Raw genomic sequence first — 24246 nt, forward strand, 5'->3', positions numbered from 1 at the left:
TACGAAGAATGAAAACAGCAATGATTTTGGACTTTTTGAAGAATAATTATGGTAATGCATTCATTGTGATTATTCTTTTTACAGATATGTATCATAATAACTTCTATCACATACGCTGCGGCAGAGGGGTTTAATACAGTTTTTTTTATATATAAACGTATTACACCGTAGTGTTATAACCTTGCAAATTATGTGAGTGATCACTGTATTAATGTTTTCATACAAAACATTACTAACAATTATTTGTAAAGCAACAGCGATTGACAGTATGGTGACATTAATGTTTCAGTTGTAACATAGGAAAATATTATGTAAAAAGCTTTCAAGTAAGTATATTTTAAACATTTGTATACAAAAAATAAATTAATACTACTAGTATCGAGCAAATAGTTGTCTTTTTTTAATGCGTTTATTTAAGATCGCCGCCGGAAAGCCCATATGGGCGACCGTACACTCAAGTCGGGCCATCGTAGAGTGTCCCGCCGAGATTATTTCGTCGATTTTTTCCCCAGCTTTTATTGGTGGAGGAAGACCCCAGGTGCCCCTCCGGGCATTATTTCAGGCACGAGCGGGCACCCAGGTAGAACCACCGACCTTCCGTAAGCCAGCTGGATGGCTTCCTCACATGAAATATTTCGACCCAAGTGAGGATCGAACCTACAGCGGCGAGGGACCAGTGATCTGAAGTCAGCGACCTTAACCACTCGGCCACGGAGGCCCCCTAAAAATAGATGGCGTTTAACTTTTTCACATATATAAGCGTGTTTCGACGGCTTTTTGTCCCCCCCCCTTTTTGAGGCCTCAAACAGTGAAAAAATGCCCTATTTAGGCCCCCAACACTGTTTTTCGTTTGAGAAATGTTGTTTAAAAAAATTACCATTAAGCATGCTGTTGCAGAGGCTATGGTCTAGTCAACATTTGTGCCAAGTTTCATTGGTATTGAAGCATTTTTCATAGTTTCATAGCAGTTTGAACTTGTATCAGGAGGCTTTTCAATGAAAACGTCCATTTTTCGCAATATGCTCATGGGGTAAAAGGTTAAAAAAAAGAGTCAAAAAACAACAATTTTTCACCAAATTTCGGTATAAGGGCATGTGTTAACATGGAAAATCTAGTTTTTGTGTAATTCCAAGGCTTTTCATCATTTTTTGTTAACCTTTTCCCTTATATAAGCGTGTTTCGACGGCTTTTTGCCCCCCCCCCTTTTTGAGGCCTCAAACAGTGAAAAAAGCCCTATTTAGGCCCCCAACACTGTTTTTCGTTTGAGAAATGTTGTTAAAAAAGTGACCACTTTTTCGGCGCCGTCCCCCATCCAAATATTACATCAGCGGGTTGCCAGAAGGGGGATGTGCCCCATTTTGTTTGGGGGGTTTGAAGGGGGCGGAGTCCCCCTCATCGCCAAGAAAATTTTGGACATGTGACAGGCTAAAAATGGCATCAGGTCGATCTTAGGGTAACTAGTAACCGACACTGAAAAGCCTTTTACTCTTTCTCAATTCATTGAGAAGTTGCAGCACTTTGAAATCAGTTTTGATGGAAAAAAAACAATGCAAATTTTGAGACGTCCCCCGTTGCCATGGTAACAGGAAATTTACCATTAAGATTACTGAAAATGCTTTGCTCGGTTATTTTATCAATACAATTTTACCATTGAGATTACTGAAAATGCTTTGCTCGGTTATTTTATCAATACAATTTGACATACAAGACTCGAACCACTAACTCCTTAATATTATGAATATTTACGTACAAGCGATGATTTGCTATAATATATTATTGCAGGTTCTAATATATGATGCTGAGTATGGAGACCATACGAAGGTTTTTACCGAACGCCTTAAATTTTATCTTCTCAAGTGCAATATCATTGTCAAACAGTTTGACGATTGTAATGACGATGAAAAGGATTCTCTTTGTATCATTGCAGTTGTACGACACACTTCCCCACGCATTGAAGAATGCTTAAATGAAACAAAAATAAATTTAAATAAAGGTAGGAGTTTTCAACTGTTTTCGTTATAGATATTGAACGATATATGTAGTATTTTTCTTTCGGAATAATAATGTAATTGAATATTTTGAACATGACAATCACGTAAAAGTCTATTCAGAAAGAAAACAAATACAATGTACATCTACGCTTAATATGGTTTTCAAGAAATGAAACATAAAATATTTTTGAAAAGCACCAGACATACTCTCAATGAAAACTGATTTACATTCATATTAAAGCTGCCTAAAAAACCCGGATTCTTTTTTTATCATTTTGAATGACTTTCCATTTTTTTTCTTCATTTATTTAAGAAAACATTGTTTTTTTTCATTAATATTTTTGATTATTCTATTTACAAATGAAGACACATTTTAAATGTTAATGATATTCAGTTTGATTATTCAGTTTGATATTCTGATTCTTATTGTTACTAGTATATTTTATAACAGACAATGTCACAGACCTTCAAAGAGTTATAGTCACTTACTTTTACATGTACGGACCAGACGAAGACACGTCATATAAAATCGAAACCATTTCTAAATCTGGAATGTTCAACTTTGGAAAAATTTTGATGATGGACTTCTCGGGCAAAAGCTTTCTGAAAGGTTTTGTTGAAAGGTTTACAAACAGGAAATTTCCAGATGATGTAAAAGAGATAAATACAAATGCTATAAAAGAAATCAAAACGTTTGTAGAGTCAAGAAAAATCAAGGTAAGAAGGGTCACAATAACACGCACTTACTGAAACATCTAATTTCGGGATACAATGACCTTTCGTAAAGGGTACATAGTAAACTGACCCTCGTTTGTTTGATATTTTGTTTATACAAAAAATATTTTTGTTCTGTTTAAAGAATGCTATAAACTAAAAGACACGCCAGGATTTGATGTAATAACATATTATTTTTATTTTTATCTATCAAAGGAATGGACTGTCGACGTCTACTCCGAAGCGAATTTGCCACTTGTCGAAAGATTCGTTAAGGAACTAGGGCTAAACATTTCAAGCTTAATTCATTTACAAGAACCACAACAAATAAATTCTGAAAAGCTGATCAGTAAAAATATCATCTCACCGACTTTGATTTTCGCAACTGGGCATGTAAATGGCTTTCAGGAAAATCTCGTTGAAAAAGGTACATTTCAAATATTAGATAATAATTATCTGATAAATATTTTTTAATTCTACATGTGTATAAATAATTTAAGCAGCGTAAACTGCATCAAATTGTTTAAATGACCCATGTCATGGTTTTGCTTATATCCTGATAGTTTTGTAATGTAATTTTCAAAAAAAAAATGTTTGTGTTATAGAAAGATATCTGACACAATTCATTACATGTTATGTTACAGACGCAAAAAGAGTTATCAACATCATTGGTTTTGAAAAAACAGCTATGGGACCTGCTGACCTAAAGAAAGATATTCCAAATGCTACGGGGAAATCATCTACGATTCCAGAGCGGAAAAGTCCCCCTTTATCTATTGAAGTCGAAAAAGAAGACAACGCCACACACCAAACACACCAAAATATGATTGAGCATGAACAGCAAAATGTGGAAAATTGGGAAGTGTTTCATAAAAATGGAAAGTTTTATGTTGAATTGGAATTTGTTAAAAGATTTGAAAGCTTTGTTCGCAAAAACAATTCATAACTATTTTTTCTTAGAAATCACATTCAAGTGCAGAAAACCTCTTTTGTATTTGATGATTTCAAATAGAGCACATAAATGTGGTACGTGATTCTATCTAATTGTTTTGGCGTCAAAGATTTATGTATTTTATTATTTAGTATAATATACATAAATGTCTTCAATTTAATGATAAATGTTTTTATCAAATAATACAATACTTTCATGTTTAAGTTATTGCCCTGACACTATCCATAGCCCGTGATTAACTGTTTTCTCTCAAATTTCAAATTAATTTTCACCATTTTCATGTCTAAATATTCAAGTCTATTTCAGTCGGCGCTAGGATGCATGGATGGCAGCTTGCACCTTCCGATATTGTCCACGAACATGATCAGTCAAAATAAGTCTACAAATGTTTACTTGTGTCGTTTTGGGCGTTCTTAAGGGATTCTCCTTTTCTCTGTGTTTGATTTAATTTTCCCATTATATTTTATTTTCTGCATGGCTGCTGATTACAGCTCTGTATAGAATGCTCTTAAACTGAAAGCTCATTTAAATTGGCAATGAAACTTATTTGACTCTATAAAGCACGTTATAAATTAGCAGGAGCATCCATTTCTCACCCTTCACAGAGAATAGATAAATAGTTCCCGATTGACCATAAATTCTTAATATTATGTAGAAAGAATCTACAATATGAAATGATTGAAATAAATGCCCAACGGTTTCTTTGTTTTTATTATATATACATTTAGAAGTCAACTAACTTGGCCAATAATTAGGTTACTGCTGGTCGGATGATTTACTACATACCATTATACATAATACATGAATGCTACAAAAAGGTAACTAGGTATTTGGAGTTTCTACACTGAAACATCGGGCTATATTATTATACAAAATTGAAAATACAAGGCTTGTAATTAGAGCCTAAACTGTCCCAACTACTTTTACTGCGCATTTAATTTAACGCTTAAAATATTTCTGACCTGAACTGATGCGTCTATTATTATGCTACTCTCATTATGTGTATTATAAATATATTTTGAAACACTTACTTATTGTTTAAAAGTATATGTTACTATAATGTATATGCAGTAGAATATTTTTTTTCAAATAAAATGCAAAACAAAATAGTTAAACTGTTTTTAACAAATACTCTAATATTGCAATTAATAAGTCATAAATAATTGACTATAATGTGACATTTACTTTGGAGTAAAATCAGTAAACAAGTGTGTAAGCAACTGATTCACTGGCACGCACGCAAAACATAGTGTTTCCGGTGGGAGAGTAATATCATTTTAATGCTGGTATGTGGTGGGATTCCTTATTACTTTAAGGTACCAGTGAAAGTTGTTGTATGGGTACGAATTACGGTCGGTAATACTTCAACTGATAATGAAAATGACTATTCACCACCTAAAGTGTGTAGGCCTTTCCATGTAGGGCAAAGTTCGTTACAATGTATGTGATCTCATTATTTTAGTCACATATACTCACTTATCCAACTTATGGTACAGAGTAAACATACTCAGGTTATGTTCAATGAAATATTAAGTGTACTGAAAAATTAATATGTCAAACGAATCTCCCTTCAGCGAAGTCCATGTTAAAATACCTATACAGAAGTAGTACAAAATCTCAGACATCCAATCATGATGTAAACATAATTTGAGAAACAAATGCCAGTTATTAACCATTAAAAAAATAAATTTGAAACATTATCTATAAAGACAATTAAGACCACAGTGGCCTACGATTTCCAAATGGCCGCCAGCACTGATTGAAAACTGAATACCGATTCGTATCTACGCTGCAACAAAACGCAAAATTTATCGAAATTTCGACTACAGCAATCAAAGATGCATGAGTGGTTGTTGATGCGTTTGTTGGATAGTATATTAATAATGACGTCATGGCCACTGTCAAATTTCAAAAATGGCTCATTCAGTTTACATCACCCACCAGCAACAATAGGACAGGATGTTGCTACATTTTCATTCTGTAAATATAACACAAAACACCATGTTTTCAAAGCATGCCTTCATCTTCTGACAACATCTCATTAATTTCCTAAATTAATCAAAAAGTGTATATTGTCTGATTGAAAATATTCTTAAGAAAATGTCATATCTTAAGTGTACACTTACAATAAATTAATAACATAAAATTGTCTGTCTTTAATAATGCCATTTCTGTCTTTTTGCATTCCATTAGTTTCATTAGTTGTTTTTTTACCAATATGACGTTGCTTCCTAAATTTCAATTTTAATGTTTTTGGAACACTAAGGCTTTACATTATATTATGAGTTTACGTTTTTGGACCGAATGGTCTCGATGTCTTATGCGGTAGTAAACTGGTCATGGAAATAGTTGGTTGTGGACTCATTATAGGTTGAGATATACAGCAATGTGTACGCCCCTTCTCAAACAAGTGTTTGGACGACGTTTGCAGAACTTTTGTTTGGGGTCCGCCTGGGCTCTTTGCCACTGGTTCTTGTTGCTTGGTCATATGGGGATTGCGTTCATTGAACGCCCCCTATTCTTGTTTTATCTTGTTTATCATATTTGTCACGTTGTAACAACTGAATGCTATTTTCTTTCAAGAAAATATTTGAGTCAACAATAAACATAATTAGAAGAAGAAGAAGAATCTTGAATTTGCAAATTAACTCTCAAAAGTGTCATTTTCAAGCATTTATGCAAAAGTAAATAACTAATTACATAGCAAGATGACGTGACTGCAAGTATTTATGTCTTTCATTATTTATGGTTACAATTGATTATATATTTAATTTACCAGTCATTTACTTTTTGAGTGATTCTACATTGAAATATATAATATTAAGAAATACGTCGTGTGTGTATAACACTTGCAATCTCGAGAGAGACATTGTCTTTAAATTCTCTTCCATACACTGATCTTTGTAGTACATTAACTAATCAAAGCTATATGATTTTGATTTATTGCAATTGTAATATGGCACAAAATATTGAAATTATACAAACAAAACAAAACAAATGTTACTTCTAAACTATACTTTTGAACGCATATAATGCTTCAAAATTGATACAAGTAAAACCAGTGTATGATTTGAAACTTACAAATGTATAGCCTTTATTATCATCGTGTTACTTAACCTAATTTACATATTATACACAAGGAATTACAATGTGTCAATAAAACATCTATATACAATTAGATATATTATTATAATATATTAACAACATTCTGAAAAAACTAGTGAGAATCAGTATAAACCATTTAATTCGATTAATCAGCCTCAAAAGTTATAAAAGTGATAAATCAATCAATTGCATGTGATAACATAAGTAATTTACTTTAATAAGAATTATTCAAAAAACTAAAGCAACTTACTACTAACTGTTTAAATAAATGTTAAAACAATGTTGTAAAATCATTCATTTTAGGTTTTGAAGTTAATGATTAGAAATATAACAGTTTGATTTTTTTCGAATTGATAAAGAAATCTGCATTGAATATATAACATATTATAGTCGCACATATCAAAGTCGCCAGGACCATCGAAAAAAGTCCAGATAACGAAATGTCGAGATAATTTATAAGGCATAATAATGGTTAAGATCAAACAGAAACTGATATTTGTTTAAACAAGTCATTTACAAACCTTATATCTACGGTAGATAAACCGAGTGCGATGTATTTAGGTCATGTTTTCAATAGGTTATCATCTGATTGATTTACAAGGTATTTACTGTTATCTTTACTTCGGTCTTTACAATCAACGGATACTTAGCAGGGGAAAAGGCAGTCAACACAACGATAAAATAAACAAAGTAAAAATAACTGGCTAATATATCATTTAAACAAATTGCATTTTGTGTTTTTACTTTTAATTATTATTCAATTTACACCGGTTAGTATTTCATGTATGGCCAGGTAGGGTAAAAATTGTGAAATGATACCATATCATTAATGTGCGTATTCTGTTTCATCTACTTTAATTTATGAAGTTTGGTATGAAGAAAATTCACTTTAAACATTAAACAAGCATATAGTCTTAGCATTTATTAAAACAACTTGACTTATCAACAAACATGACACCTTTTTATGATGCATATCAAATAAAGAAAAAAAAATTGTTAGCCGAGAAAAAAAAGGATTGTATCATGCAAATTGCTCTTATGATTCAAATCAAACTTTGAGATACTGTAGAAATCGACTCATAAAAGTCAAAAGTAACAAATATAATCTATAAAGATAAAGGAGGAAAAAAACGAGAGTATCAAAATTAGATCGGGATGATAAAAAGTCGTGAAAAGCAATGTTTAGATAACACCTGTATTTCAATTTGTCTAATCGAAACACAATTGCTTCCCTTATGCAATGGCTGAAAAATAGTCTTTAACTAAGCATGGAATAATAATATGAAAAATTACCAAAGATGTATATGATGAATTTGCAAAATATCAGATCGATAATTAAGCTTTGTGCTTGTGAGAAATCTTGGAAGCTGCCGTAACAAATTAAATCAGAATCACCTCATACCAACAACATTTATTAATTTGCATTTAAAATGATAATACATATATTTACTGTTTTCTTATGATTAAATGATTTATTTAATGTAAAGTGTTTCATATTTCTTTTGCATTTATGACTAAATGTATATGTTGTAAATACAATGAAAGGTAATATATAAGAAGGTAATGACATAGCAGTCATAGTGAATTTTTTGGTATAATTTGACGATTTCGTTTTCAAACGAATATGCTTATATATATTTTCCAATTTAAAATTAAAACAGTGTAGAAAAAAATATTTGTGTTTCATTCGAAATGTCAGGTTAGGGTAAAAATCCAAGTCCTGCTTGTAATATATGTAGAGTAAAAAAATTTTGCGAGGGAAGAAAAGTAATTGAATATTACCTAATCCTGTATATGTATCAGATTACCAGCCAATCATAGCATTGTCTGTTATAGTATGCATACATTATGTAATAGTATTTATGCATACATTATGTAATAGTATTTATGCATACATTATGTAATAGTATTTATGCATACATTATGTAATAGTATTTATGCATACATTATGTAATAGTATTTATGCATACATTCTGTAATAGTATTTATGCATACATTCTGTTATAGTATTTATGCATACATTATGTAATAGTATTTATGCATACATTAGGTAATAGTATTTATGCATACATTCTGTTATAGTATTTATGCATACATTATGTAATAGTATTTATGCATACATTCTGTTATAGTATGTTTGCATACATTATGTAATAGTATTTATGCATACATTCTGTTATAGTATGTTTGCATACATTCTGTTATAGTATTTATGCATACATTCTGTTATAGTATGTTTGCATACATTCTGTAATAGTATTTATGCATACATTCTGTTATAGTATGTGTGCATACATTCTGTTATAGTATGTTTGCATACATTCTGTTATAGTATGTTTGCATACATTCTGTTTATAGTATTTATGCATACATTCTGTTTAGTATAGTATGTTTGCATACATTCTGTTATAGTATGTTTGCATAACATTCTGTTATAGCATATTTATGCATACAAACATTGTTATAGTATGTTTGCATACAAAACTGTCGTTATAGTATGTTTGCATTTCTGTTATTAGGTAATGTTTGCATTCATTCTGTTATTATGTTCTTGTATGTTTTGCATACATTCTGTTATAGTATGTTTTGCATACATTCTGTTATAAGTAGTTTGCATACATTCTGTAGTTGCATACATTCTGTTATAGTATGTTTGCATACATAGGTATGGTTGGCATTTCTGTTTAGGTAAGTATGTTTGCATGTTTCATATAATTCTGTAAAGTATGTTTGCATACATTCTGTTATAGTATGTTTGCATAAATTCTGTTATAGTATGTTTGCATTCATTCTGTTATAGTATGTTTGCATACATTCTGTTATGTTTGCATATTCTGTATGTTTGCATTCATTCTGTTATAGTACTTCTGTTATAAGTATTTTGCATACATTCTGTATATAGTATGTTTGCATACATTCTTTATATAGTATGTTTGCATACATTCTGTTATAGTATGTTTGTACATTCTGTTATAGTACATTCTGTTTAAAGGGTATTTTTGCATACATTCTGTTAAAGTATTTTTGCATACATTCTGTTAGTTTTTTTGCATATATTCTGTTTAGTATGTTTGCATACATTCTGTATTTTTTTGCATATATTCTGTTAGTTTTTTGCATACATTCTGTTATAGTATGTTTGCATACATTCTGTATTTTTGTATGTTTGCATACATTCTGTTGCATATAGTATGTTTGCATACATTCTGTTATAAAGTATTTTTGCATACATTCTGTTAAAGTATTTTTGCATACATTCTGTTTTATAGTATTTTGCATTCATTCTGTTAAAGTATTTTTGCATACATTCTGTTAAAGTATTTTTTTGCATATTCTGTATAGTATTTTTGCATACATTCTGTTAAAGTATGTAGTTGCATACATTCTGTTATTAGTTATGTTTGCATACATTCTGTTATGTTTGCATTCATTAGTATGTTTGCATACATTCTGTTAATAGTATGTTTGCATTCATGTTATAAGTATTTTTATAGTATATGTTTGCATACATTCTGTTTATAGTATGTTTGCATTTCATTCTAGTATATTCTGTTATAGGTAGTTTGCATACATTCTGTTATAGTATGTTTGCATATATTCTGTTATAGTATGTTTGCATACATTCTGTTATAGTATTTTTGCATACATTCTGTTATAGTATTTTTGCATACATTCTGTTATAGTATGTTTGCATATATTCTGTTATAGTATGTTTGCATACATTCTGTTAAAGTATTTTTGCATACATTCTGTTATAGTATTTTTGCATATATTCTGTTATAGTATGTATGCATATATTCTGTTATAGTATTGTTGCATACATTTGTTATAGTATTTTTGCATACATTCTGTTATAGTATTTTGACATAATACATTCTGTTATTAGTATGTATGCAATACATTCTGTTATAGTATTTTTGCAATACATTCTGTTATAGTATGTTTGCATACATTCTGTTATAGTATTGTTTGCATTCATATAGTATGTTTGCATGTTATAGTATGTATGCATACATTCTGTTAAAGTATTTTTGCATACATTCTGTTAAAGTATTTTTTGCATACATTCTGTTATAGTATTTTTGCATACATTCTGTTAAAGTATTTTTGCATACATTCTGTTATAGTATTTTTGCATACATTCTGTTATAGTATTTTTGCATACATTCTGTTATAGTATTTTTGCATTCATTCTGTTATAGTATTTTTGCATATAATTCTGTTATAGTATGTATGCATACATTCTGTTATAGTATAGTTTTGCATTCATTCTGTTATAGTATTTTTGCATACATTCTGTTATAAGTATGTTTTGCATTACATTCATGTTATAGTATGTTTGCATACATTCTAGTATGTATGCATACATTCTGTTATAGTTTTTTGCATACATTCTGTTAAAGTATTTTTGCATACATTCTGTTATAGTATTTTTGCATACATTCTGTTAAAGTATTTTTGCATACATTCTGTTATAGTATTTTTGCATACATTTGTTAAAGTATTTTTGCATACATTCTGTTGTATTTTTTACATTCTGTTAAAGTATTTTTGAATACATTCTGTTATAGTATTTTTGCATACATTCTGTTAAAGTATTTTTGCATACATTCTGTTATGTATTTTTGCATACATTCTGTTATAAGTATTTTTTTGCATACATTCTGTTATAGTATTTTTGCATACATTCTGTTATAATTTTGGCATAAGTTTTTTATACATTCTGTAGTATTTTTGCATACATTCTGTTATAGTATTTTTGCATACATTCTGTTATAGTATTTTTGCATACATTCTGTTAAAGTATTTTTGCATACATTCTGTTAAAGTATTTTTGCATACATTCTTAGTATTTTGCATACATTCTGTTAAAGTATTTTTGCATACATTCTGTTATAGTATTTTTGCATTACATTCTGTTAAAGTATTTTTGCATACATTCTGTTAAAGTATTTTTGCATACATTCTGTTATAGTATTTTTGCATACATTCTGTTAAAGTATTTTTGCATACATTCTGTTAAAGTATTTTTGCATACATTCTGTTAAAGTATTTTTGCATACATTCTGTTATAGTATTTTTGCATACATTCTGTTAAAGTATTTTTGCATACATTCTGTTAAAGTATTTTTGCATACATTCTGTTATAGAATGTTTGCATACATTCTGTTAAAGTATTTTTGCATACATATTAACGAAACTATTGCAAGTAAGACGACAATTTATTACGTGTACTACATTTAAGTTATTCAAGTTTGTTGATTTAAAGCTTAATTATGTTTATGTAAAATACTTTTATTGCAGACATTTATTAAAATGTAGGAAATTCTTTCTTAATATGTCTAATTTGAATAATGGTCAATTCATTTAGGTCTTTTCTTTTAAAAAAGATGCCAGTTCTTTTTTAAATGGCACTTTGTATTCTTTGTATATATGACAACTATTCCTTATTTCACATAGGCTGTAACATGTCTCGTATGTAATAAGTAAAGGGGGTATAATAAAGAATACCTGAAAAAGTACATGTGAAGCGAGGTGTTTAGGCCGCCAAATTGTCAGTACGTGACAAAAAAGTATCAAAAAAGTCAAGTGATTCCTTCCCTATGTGAAGCAGTTTCAATTTCCCTTTATCGGTTAGATACAGACCGGTCACGAAGTCAGTTAAAATACGGACAGACGGACGCAAAACCACGTGCATAACATTAAACGCGGCGTTTAAAAAGGCAAATATAACCAGGAAGATAGTTATTCGCATCACAGTAAAAATAAGGTAACACGGAAGGCAGTTCACATTTTAGGTGCTTGAGTTTCGAACTGGCCAAGGTCCAATTTCATATAGAGAAAGTTTTGAAAATTCTATATTTCAAATTTTTGCACCTAGTATTTAGTATTGATATAATGGGTGTGGATCCCATATATGCTGAGAGAGAACATGTCAAATGCGTTTGTATGTATCCTGGAGTTAGCTGTTAAATCATTTTATAAAACGTTAATATAATGAAATGAAAAAGTAAAAAAGAGGATCGTACAATTCTATAAGTTTAATTGAAACAAACAAAATGAGTACATAAACATAAAGTTTTAAATCAAATATGATATGTTTTCGTCATATAACGTAAATGTGCCATAAGAGTCTATGGCATTCTGGTTGAAAAATGCTCGTTAAATTTGTTAACTTGAACTATGATTTGAAAGTGCACAAATACCTCATAATTTATCATTTTTTATTTTTTCCTGAATTCAAAATTTGAACCGGTAAATAATCGCATCACGTTTATGAAAGTTCAAGAAACATTTCATCGTATATGAGCATAATGTTTGTTGAAAAAATAAGGTAGTTGCTTATGTTCAAAACGTTTTGTCACACGAAACAACAATTATTAAATAACATAAAAAATACATAATCATCGCTAAGTTGGCATTGCGATATAACAAAATAACACTACAGGAGAAAATAGAATGTACAAAACTTAAACAAGAGCCATATTAACATGACCATCCCCGCCGTATGTGTTTGCTCATTGGAAGAATAGATATGTAATAGAGCAGAATAATTCAATTTTTACAGGTATTTTGGTAATGAAAAATGATGGCTGAAGTGATTATAGATTTGAAACCTATGTGAATACTGATGGCTGAAAATAACAAAGGACAATAACTGAAAAATAATGCAGGGTATGTTATCATTCTTGTGTGCTGCACTCCTCCTCATTGAGATATATCCACCTATGAAGTTTTTAGTTGATACCTCTAACATTTTTTGAGATACATCCGGACAAAAAGTATGAAACGTAACAAAAGGCAATAATTCAAAAATTATAAAGTGTAGAGTTATCATTCTTACGCACAGCAGTCCTCCTCAATAAGATAAATCCACCATGAAGTTTTATGTTGACATCTCAAAGACTTTTTGAGTTATGCTCACCCAGGGGAAAAATTAATTATGAAAAATAACAAAGGGCAATAACTAAAAAAATATGCAGGGTAATCATTCTTGTGTGCACTGCACTCCTCCTTAATAATTATGATATATCCATTTGATACCTCAAATACCTTTTGAGGTATGCTCCTGACAAAAATGTGGGACGGACGGACGGTCGGAAGGACGGACGGTCGTTCTAACGAGACAGTAACATCGTGGCTCTATTGTTCTCTCTATTGTTCTTTTTAGCAACAAACAATAGAAAACAGCCACAAAAAAGCATTACGGAATGAATGACATCAAAAGAAAGAACAGTTACCTATTGTCCCTCTAGCCACATTATTACTGCCCTGTGAGAGCGGACGGAGACTATTACTATACTATGGCGGGAGATAAAAAGTCCCAAAAACATCAACTTATATGACAGATCCATATTTACTTCTAATTAGTTCATTTCTGGAAATAACTGTAAATCTAATTTGTAAATTTATGCAAAAGTGTTAACGTTTGAGTCAAAACAAATAATTCAACACTGACGAGTAATGTAGTTATTAATTGTTTGAACCTCTCCTACGCAAAATCATTAAATTTAGCGTTATCAAAAATAAAGTTTCTTGAAAAATTGTATGATTGATGTAGATTAAATGATGGTTGGCCAAACATAATGCTTTTAGAAAATGTTGACATTTATCTATCTATAAGGTCAAATCTTGCTGTGCAGTGCTTGATATATTATAAGCAAATATAAAACACAAACACAGTGTGTTACATTTTTGAGACGGTTCCTGTTTCCATTCCAAGGTATATCAATGATTGGAATACCTATTTATTGGGATTCTTAAAATGAATTTAAAAAATCGGAAAATACAAAGTGATTGATTATGAATAAAAGCAGGAAGAAATTGTAATCATTTCATGTACTTATTCTTAAAAAAGGTATAATTGTATCCTTGAAGTGTCCAATTTTGCGTACATAACTTTTCTATTTTTTATGATAAACAATGAAAGAAATTTCCAACCACAGCTTGTAATTGAGATGAGTAACATTTGTCAAGGAAACGCATTTGTTGTACTTAGTAATTAGATAAAAAACATTCATAATATTAAAATGATTAATTCAGTGACAATGTTTTTTAGAGGAAGGGTTTTTATAGTATGATTAATTCTTGTGATTGTAAAGAATTTCATGATTTATCATGTCTTTGAAATAAAAATAAAACGTATCATAAATACCAGTTCATCGTGCTACGAGGGATGATCAAAAATAAACCGGACTGTGACTGGCAATTGAAGAATTTTCATCCTATCACTTATTGTTATATATCACACTTAATCGGAAAACAAAACCTGTAAACTGATGCTATATCTAACCTGATATCGCAAGTAGCTTGTCCGTTACAGCGAATTCAAAAACCATGGTAACGCACACCCGGCGCAGTGCGTAAATTCGTCTTGACATGAGGCGCTTTATGCTGCGTGTATTTTACAATATGGCACATTTAGATTTCAAAATACGCCAAAACGTCATGTACCATATCTTTGACGTTGTCAGTAAAAATGACTTCATTTAAACCATATTTATATTTACAATCACAATTCAAACGTCACATGTTAATGAAATACTCGCGTTAAAACTATGTCGTCGGAATGTCTCGAAAATCGATCAATAGGAAACATTTGTCAAATGTAAGACGAGAAACTGTTTAAAACGTTGAAAAAGATTATGGCTATCAAGGGAAAAGTTCCAGAAAGCCACAGCATATTTTTTGATTAGCTTTAAAGATTAAGAAAGGATAATAGAGAAATAGAAACAAGTAAGGGAGAGACAGAAAAAAGATATTTTCAAGGACGTTGGTGACGTCAATCGCCAGGACGTAAAAAATGACGGTTGATTGACTGCGGACATTGTCAACGATGTTCGACAGTAACTACGGGACGGTGCAGTCAACTCTGAGGATCTTAAAATGATAATAGTTAAAACATTAATTACATGTATTGTATTCTTGGTTTACAATTGTATCAATTATTTTCTTATTTTATGCAGTAGTCTTATGGAGAAATTGTGTCAACAATTTAACAGCCACTGTTCAAATTGGCTATGCGTTTAATTTATTTTCAAATAATGACAATTTTGATCATAGTTGTATTATTCTGTTATTTTTTCGTATGTATGATACATTATCATTCAGCAACATTACTTTACATTATTTGTAATACATAATATAGTTAATTGCATGTGCGATTTTTTCAACAATCAAGTTACAGAAGGAAATAACGAAAGTTGCGTCATTACAGGAGCTCCTTATCACCATTCATTATATTACAATACAATATGATACCCACTTGTACAGAAATATATATAGGCAGGGGATCCGCAGCATCAATAACATGACTGTACCACATATTGGCCTACTCCGTGAATGAGTAAAAATCTGCTCTGTTAAGGACAATACGCTTGTGACGTCGTTAACGTCAATTTTAAAGTTATACCGTGCGCCGCATTGCTTTACATGTGCATGCCAATAATAACATATCTTTTTTCTTTGTTAATATTTCTTGTTGATATTTTTTGTATCATTTAGGGGATAGATTCCGATTTATTTTCCGTGTATTGTTATGTAAATTCATTTAACAGGTTAAGAATCATTTACAAAGTCCGGTTAATTTTTGATCATCCCTCGTATACATGATGACTTTTTAAAAATAAAATTCTTTAATTTTATATTTACTTATCACATTTTTGTTACAATAAAAATGATCAATAAATGAGCTTATATGGACTTAATCAAGTTTATAATTGTGCTTTACAGTTTTAAAGTTAAAAAAATGTTCGTTACTTTTACTTCTTCAGACATATGGTCATAAACATAAATACATATTATAACAATGAGAATAAAACAAAAGACACAAATCATTACTGATGAAAATAAAGATACCTTACATAAATTCCATTCAGCAAACCATCAATAAATAAATACAGATAGCATGTGTTTTGTTTTAAAAGAACAATTCAAGCACATTTATTTATTATGTGACTATGTGGGAGGAATTTGTAGTTAAACATCCATCACAAAGTGACTCCAATACCAATTTATCATTTGATAAGATGTTGCAAGATTTTAACATAAAATGTTGACATCACATTTTCACGAAACTCCCATTTCAACAAAATGTTACATTCATTTAAAAAAAACAAAACAAACGGACAAAACAAACGAACAAACAAAAAAAATCAACAAATATATGTATGTCGTATGTTCAGAGGTTCTGAAATAAACTTAAACCATTGTGGTTGTTTACTACTCATACTTCAACCTCATCAGCATTGTGTGAATACATTTTTGCCATACGAAGCAGAGATCTTAAGACAATCAATATTGGAATTGACTCTCTCCAATCAAAGTGATCCATTTCTTCAAAAGTGACAACAGGATATATCTTTGGGGCTGGAATGTGTAGTTGCCTAGATACATTTTGAACAGCCTGTTGGACTTTCCTGCATCGGAAAATTGATTCGACACTATACTTGACATGCTCTGATAGCTTGTCGGTTTTAGTAAGAACGGCTATCACAGGGATATCTAAAAAGTAAATATAGGTTCAAAGCAGGTAAAAGTCATACTATAAGCTTCAATTTGGAAGCATTCTTTGCATTTTATTAAGATTATAAAATAATTTATCACAAGATTTTCTGTAGAATTTAAAAAATAACAGTTGAGTATAAATGTAAGTTTTCTCAACAAAGTCAAATGATCATATGTAATTTGACTGTACTCGAATTAAATTACTTGATCGCCGCAGATAAATAGCAAATGATATGTTTTGTATACCTTAGGCTGCAAATTGTTATAATTCAGATAATCCAATATAGATATTTTGCAATAGGTATATTTGGACAATATTTGCCGCAATTAACACAAATCAAACTATCCTTGTTTATCGTCAAATTTGCTGCGCTTTAAAATTCGTGCACACATGCTCCCAAATCGAAATGTATGTATGTTCTACAAAGAGAGCAGATTGATAGGTGAAAGTATGCTGTTTCAAATACTTCGTATTATTTATATTTTTAGGGTTGCGGTGGGGACGTGCAGCGGTGTTTATTTGGAATTTAATAGCGTATTGTGTCTTTCCAGTGTAATCGAAAATAATTAGAGAAAAATGAAAACAAGAGACTATTCGTCTCAAATTGCCAATTTGAAAACAATATACCGAAGTTTAAGTTTTATTTAAGACCAACATAAACATACTCATTGAATGTATGGTTTGCATGATCGCCTTGACGCCGAATACAAAGTTTGCGGGAAGGTCGTACGCATTTGTACTGTCGACGACAATCATTACACAATGAATCCTATCTGAAAATGTTGGTGTTGATTCATAATACTCGTCTTCAGGTGATATTCTTTTCCCTGAATTAAACTGCGTTTCGTGAAAGAAAGAACAAGATTTTATTGTTAGTATCTCAGATGTGTCATGCATCAAAGAAAATTATATAAAGCCCAGTCACTATGACATTGCATATATCTAGTCAAAAGCTTTAGGCATAGATATGTGACCTTAGTTATTTCACAGTAAAACTGGTTTTGATTGTTTGTACGGAACTAACTAAAACGGTAATTTATTATACATTTATTTGAAAATGAAAACTTACCTGATATCCACCTTTGATATGTCCTTGTAGAATAAGTTTGATATTTTCTACACATGTATGAACATACTCTCCGTTTGGAATTACAGGAATTTCACCTAGAACAAAGTGTTCCAATGGACCAGGAAAAACTAAATTTCTGTACTGAAATATAAACATTTTAAGTTGTCTGGTATGTCACTCAGTTTTGTGCATTTATAATTGTACATTGTAGCGACCATTATAACCTTTTGAGGCAATATAGGAGCACATTTTTCAAATATCCCATTATGTTTAATCTGCTCATCTTTCAAGACCCGACTGGTACCAAATATGATAAACATGACCAACGAGGAAAGGCAGTGTTCAATGAACTTTGCCCCCATATGAACCAGCATCAAGAACCAGTGGCAAGGAGCCCAGGCGGGCCAAAGACAAAAACAGGACAGGGCAAAGACAGAGCACGGACATGTTAATCACTAAATGATAAATGATTTGTAACTGATTAGGAATTCAAAGAAAACAAGTAAATGATTAACTATTGGCCCACACAGTCAAAGGGGAAGGGGACAGGAGACCGGGGGAAGGGGGGGGGGTTAATCAAAAGAAATAAAAAGTAGGGGTAATGGGGACGATACTTACCGTAGACGAGAAAACAACAAGGGACACAAGCAAAAGTGTCACCAAAAACAGTATGAAACAAACGTAGACACACATCTGAGGAACACAGACGGGCGCCGACTTGGAACGGTCAGCAGCATATTAATAACTGCTAGGGAGTTTAAACCGGTTAATGGTGCACCAAACCTCGCTCTTAGCCCCACCATGTTCCTATAAACGAGACAGTGTAAATAAAATGAATCGCCGCTAAGTGAAATTCTAACAGTTGTCATGGTTACAAAATGTTAAATAAGTAAAACACTAAAATGATCATGTAGAAACATATAAAAGTAAACCCAATGACCATAACAAAAGTACTCAATGTCCTTAAGGAAGACAGAGCAACAAGAAAATCACATACAAGGGCCCGACGAAGCAAGGCAGAAGACGATTCAGTCCCAAAAGGCTTTAAGAACTATCCATCATAGAGTCTCCCACTTGGTCCGTCAGATGTAATCAAAAGAGGAAAGCGTAGTGTCCAACTGTAAAAGGGTTGAACACTTAAGCTGCAGTATGTCTTAAAATAGTAGGGTGATAACCTCTTTTAATAAAGACCCAACCTAGGTATAAAAGGGAGGTAATTACTGGTGGGTGTTTTCCCTTGAATTTTCAAACTGTATTCAGCTCAGGGAGAGATTTTTAAATATATTTTATGTAAACTACTGTTTTTTACCAATGGAAAAAATCCTAAATGAAGCCAAATAATTAACCTATGAGTCTAGATAAGAAATTTGAAAATGTATGACGAAATAGGTTCTTATAATTTAATATCAAATAATAACAGAAATTCAAATTTGAACTAAGGGGAGGAGTTTATTATGTAAATAACCATGCGACCACATTGTTTTTAAACATAGCAATGTGATCACATGTGAATCCATACACATGTAATTAGTACATCAATTTATTACTTACTTGATTTAATGATTTGTCAGAATAATCCAATTTGTATCAAATGAATTGTAGTTTATATTGATAAAAGTGCATAATTCCATTACATTTCACAATGAAAATATACAGAAATGATAAAACTCTTGACTTGTATTTCTCACTATTGTAAGTATATCAATATTACAGACTCATTATATTGAAGTTATAAATACTAGTAGTAGCTTTGTATTTCATCAACTAAGGTCAGAAATAGTGTCCATTGTAGGATTGTACTAGTACATTAGGATACAGTTTCCTTACTTTATTAAACACAAAATTTTAAATAACATGTTCTCTTGTTGAACAAAAAAGTGCTCAGAAGTTATCATTTCTTCAATGGAGTAATAAATTGGTTCTTAGTGAGGAAGTTTATATATTTAGGTGATCTTTGTCTGAAATCAATTTAGAAGGGATTTTTTTGTGTTAGGAAAATAGTTTTTTTGTTTGTTGCTTTCATTGATTTGTGTTATTCAATATAAATGGATAAGTTTATTTTGTCGTATTCTGGTCGTTTTTTGTAGTGTTATATGCCAATTTAACACAGAAATGTGATATTTTGTTTTACCTCTGCTGATAGCAGCATAGCAATACACTTCCTAATTAAAATATACCTGAGGTACCAGAAATCATACCATATAGTAGTTGATTATGGTCAAAATAGTAGTTGATTATGGTCAAAACAGGAAATATTACAATAATAGATATATCTGACAGTTTGGCATCAAGGGATAAACTTGACAGTCCTGCAACTGGTGATCAGAAATTAGGCTAACTATTCTTGTTTCTTTGAGAAAGGTGTAAAGACCCATCGTCTGCTTAGGCTATATTTAGAAACAGTACATATAGCTTTTGCTGGACGTCTATCACTGATAAAACAATGTAGAAAGATGGTTAATTTGCATCCGATAGTCTGATCGGATGTTGGGGGTTTAAACAACGAAAAGTAAATAGATAACTTTCGTGGGAAATTGATATCTGTTATATCATCAACAGACACAAAAGGGCCATAATGGCCCTGAAATGGCACACCTGAATAAAAAACTCTCCATGACAAGGAACAAGTAATATTGTGAACTATAAACAAAAGCACATATAAAATCTTAATCTTAACCTGATATCACAATGTTCATATTTATATCTGAAAAAGTGCACGTGTAAAACTATTACTGGTTGCAATTGCTAAGGGAAAACAACAGTTTCAAAACATCGGCACATATAAGGAAAATCAATGACACCATGGGGCGGGGCCGATTTTGACCCGAGGGCGTTTTTTTTAACAAACTTGGAAGACACTCACTAGAAGATTTTCATGCTAAATATATAAGCACTAGCTCCGTTGTTTTTTTTTAAAAAGAAGAGTTTTAGAGGTTTTTGCAATTGACATAATTTACATAACTTATTATAAGGAAAATCAATTACCCCTTGGGCGGGGCAAATTTTGACCCAATAGCTTTAGTTAGAACAAACTTGGTAGACACCAATTGGAATATTTTTCGTGCTTTATATCTAAGCTCTACCTCTTTGAAATTTTTAAAAAGAAGATTTTTAAAAATTTTACATTATACATGTAAGGAAAATCAATGACCCTTGGGCGGGCCCAATTTTAACACAAGGGCCTTAAATTGAATAACTTGGTAGACACCAATAAGAAGATATTTCATGCTTTTTATCTTATCTCTAGCTCCTTGTTTTTTTGTATAATTGTTTTTAAAGTTGTAACTATATACATATTTGGGAAATCAATGATACCTAAGGTGTGGGAACAATTTTGACCCAGGGCTTTTATTTGAACAAAGTTAGTAGACACTCAAAAGAAGTCGTTTGATGTTAAATATCTAAACTCTAGCTATTTGGGTTTTTTTTTAAATAAGATTTTTTAAAGTTATTTCTTACATAGGGAAAATATATATAAGAAAAAACAATGACCTCCGGTGCGGGGCTAATTCTGACCCAAGAGCTATTATGTGAACAAACTTGGTAGACAACCATTAGAAGATGTTTCATGCCTAATATCCAAATTATAGCTATTTTGAGTTATTAAAAAGTCATCTTGTCACTTGGTGACAGGTGAGCTAAAAATGTTACACTCCACCACTAATATTCTAGTTAAGCAGACACACTGTTTACACAAATAACGTTAAGAATAATTTCTTTATAGAACAAATGTAGCGACTGGGATAAACTGTACCACGCAGTTGGTGCAATAGATTGAAAATCACACGAAATATTGCGACCAACGGATAAGCCACAAGAACACTTCTATTCTTAATCCTGTCACTTCCACGCCATAAGCACATAAGTTAATGTGAGTTAAGATGGCGACCTTTGTGCAATTCTAACACTCGAGATTTCATGCAATTCCCACTGAAGCGTTACTACATATTATACATATGATGAAATTTACGTTTAGTCCTGCTTTCACACCATGTACCAACACTTACTGGTATATCTTGAAAACATCGCTTCTAGGTCATTTGTTGAAAAATAAACACTTCAATAGAGTATATAAATAAAGAAACTTGTTATTTTTGTTCATTTGTTTGTTTGTTTTTATTGGATCTTTATATAAATTATGGTTATATTGTCTCCATCTTTAATGTGTTGATGGTTGATAGAAACACTATTACTAGCATAAACATGTAAAACCCGATGTATTACAGTTTTATTGATCTTTTGTTTTCATTTATGTTTTGAGAAAATCCCCAAATTTTTTCCGTATCACGAAGTCCGTTTAGGAAGTCTTTATCTACTGCACTGTCTGGTTTTATCCCTGGTGATTACACAATAAATCAGCTTGCCTTCATCTTTGATCCCCTTTGTAAATCTCTAGACAATGGTCTTGAACTTAGTGTGGTGTTCTTAGGTTTGTCATAAAAACTTCTTATCGAAACTAAAACACGCAGGTATAACTGGATCTTTGTTATTTTGTGAAAACAGGTACTACACTGATAGAAAACAAAGGTTCATATCATATGGTACCTACTAATCCTTGGCTTTTGTCGAAGCAGAATTCCATTAAGGCTCTATACAAGGTCCCATACTACTTTTGGTCTTTGTAAATGATTTTGTTAATACAATTGAATCTTTTATAAACCACTTTTTTGCAACACATTATTCAGTCTGACGCCCAAAAATTCTCTTTATGGGCAGAGTAACCTTCAATCAATCAAAGTAAGAATCTCGACTTATAACCAGAAAGCGAAATCGTCAACATAATACTTCATTACATAAGTTCAATCAGCAAATTCCAGAGGTTTCTGAACACAAACATAAAGACATTTTTCTTTTTGCTGATTGTACATGGAACAAACATATTGAATTCATAACGGATAACGCTTGGAAGGGGGTAAATATAATGCGTAAATTGCAATACTCCCTGTATTGTAAATCTTTTGAAATTATCTGTATAATATCAGTTAGATTAATTTTGGAATATTTCGATGTAATTTGGTGCAGTTGTACCCAATGGGAACTCGAACAAGTTGAAAAGATAGAAACTGAATGTGTATGCATTGCAAATGGTGAAACCGAGCTTATCCCAATAGAAACTCTAAATAAAGAAAATAATCGGGAGTCGTTTTCCGAAAGAAGATACAAACACAAACTTATTATGTTTTACAAAATGCAGTCAAACTAAATTTTTATTAAGTAATCTTCTTGAAAAACTATAAATCTACTCTATTAAAGTTTTTCTATATATGTATATAATACCTATTTATTCTAGATATAAATTTATTTAACATTGTGTATACTTTGGGGTATAAATGTATTGAAAACCAATCCAGAATTAGCCGAAATTAAGATTCAATAATATTTATTTGCAGTCCATATTACAGATACTACATTAATGCATAATATATTAACTTAACAAAAAATTATAACAATAAAGCACATAATGATCAGCACATTCATATCGCCGCAAAGATTGTAGTGCACATTCGGCGCAGTCTGTACATTGTGACAACGTCATTAGCGTTGACGTCTAAACACAATCAAAGTGTTTCAACGTATTTGCCGGCTTACTAAATACAAGTTTTTATTTACGCAAAAAAGGTCGTTACTGAGTAAATAATATATTTTCATACCACGAGGAGTCCTTTTAATGAAAAAGTTTTGGAATCGCTATCCGTTAGCAACAAAAACCATTATCTGATGTTTTATTTTGGGGATACTCATATAATTATCATAAATTCAATTCAGGAATGTGTTTGATATAGTCACTGTAAAAACAAAACAACAAATATATGTATGAAAATTTGATGTTCTTACCCATAGTAATCTGCGTTCCCCTCAGCTTATTTTTTTAAAGATTTTAAAGTTAATACATATTTCGCCTTGTATT

General features: G+C 31.1%; 1 protein-coding gene across 1 annotated transcript; it reads left to right on the forward strand.

Moving 5' to 3' along the window:
• Positions 1–1782: 1782 nt before the first annotated feature.
• Positions 1783–4374, forward strand: LOC132719609 (uncharacterized; the record flags this gene model as incomplete). Its single annotated transcript, XM_060703403.1, has 4 exons — positions 1783–1993; positions 2443–2708; positions 2922–3132; positions 3350–4374. Coding segments are annotated over 4 exons (990 nt in total), but the record flags the coding sequence as incomplete, so codon positions are not given.
• Positions 4375–24246: the final 19872 nt, after the last annotated feature.

This window comes from Ruditapes philippinarum, unplaced genomic scaffold (genome assembly GCF_026571515.1).
Source record: "Ruditapes philippinarum isolate M1 unplaced genomic scaffold, ASM2657151v2 ctg10579_1_1_1_1, whole genome shotgun sequence".
Taxonomy (NCBI): Eukaryota; Metazoa; Mollusca; class Bivalvia; order Venerida; family Veneridae; genus Ruditapes; species Ruditapes philippinarum.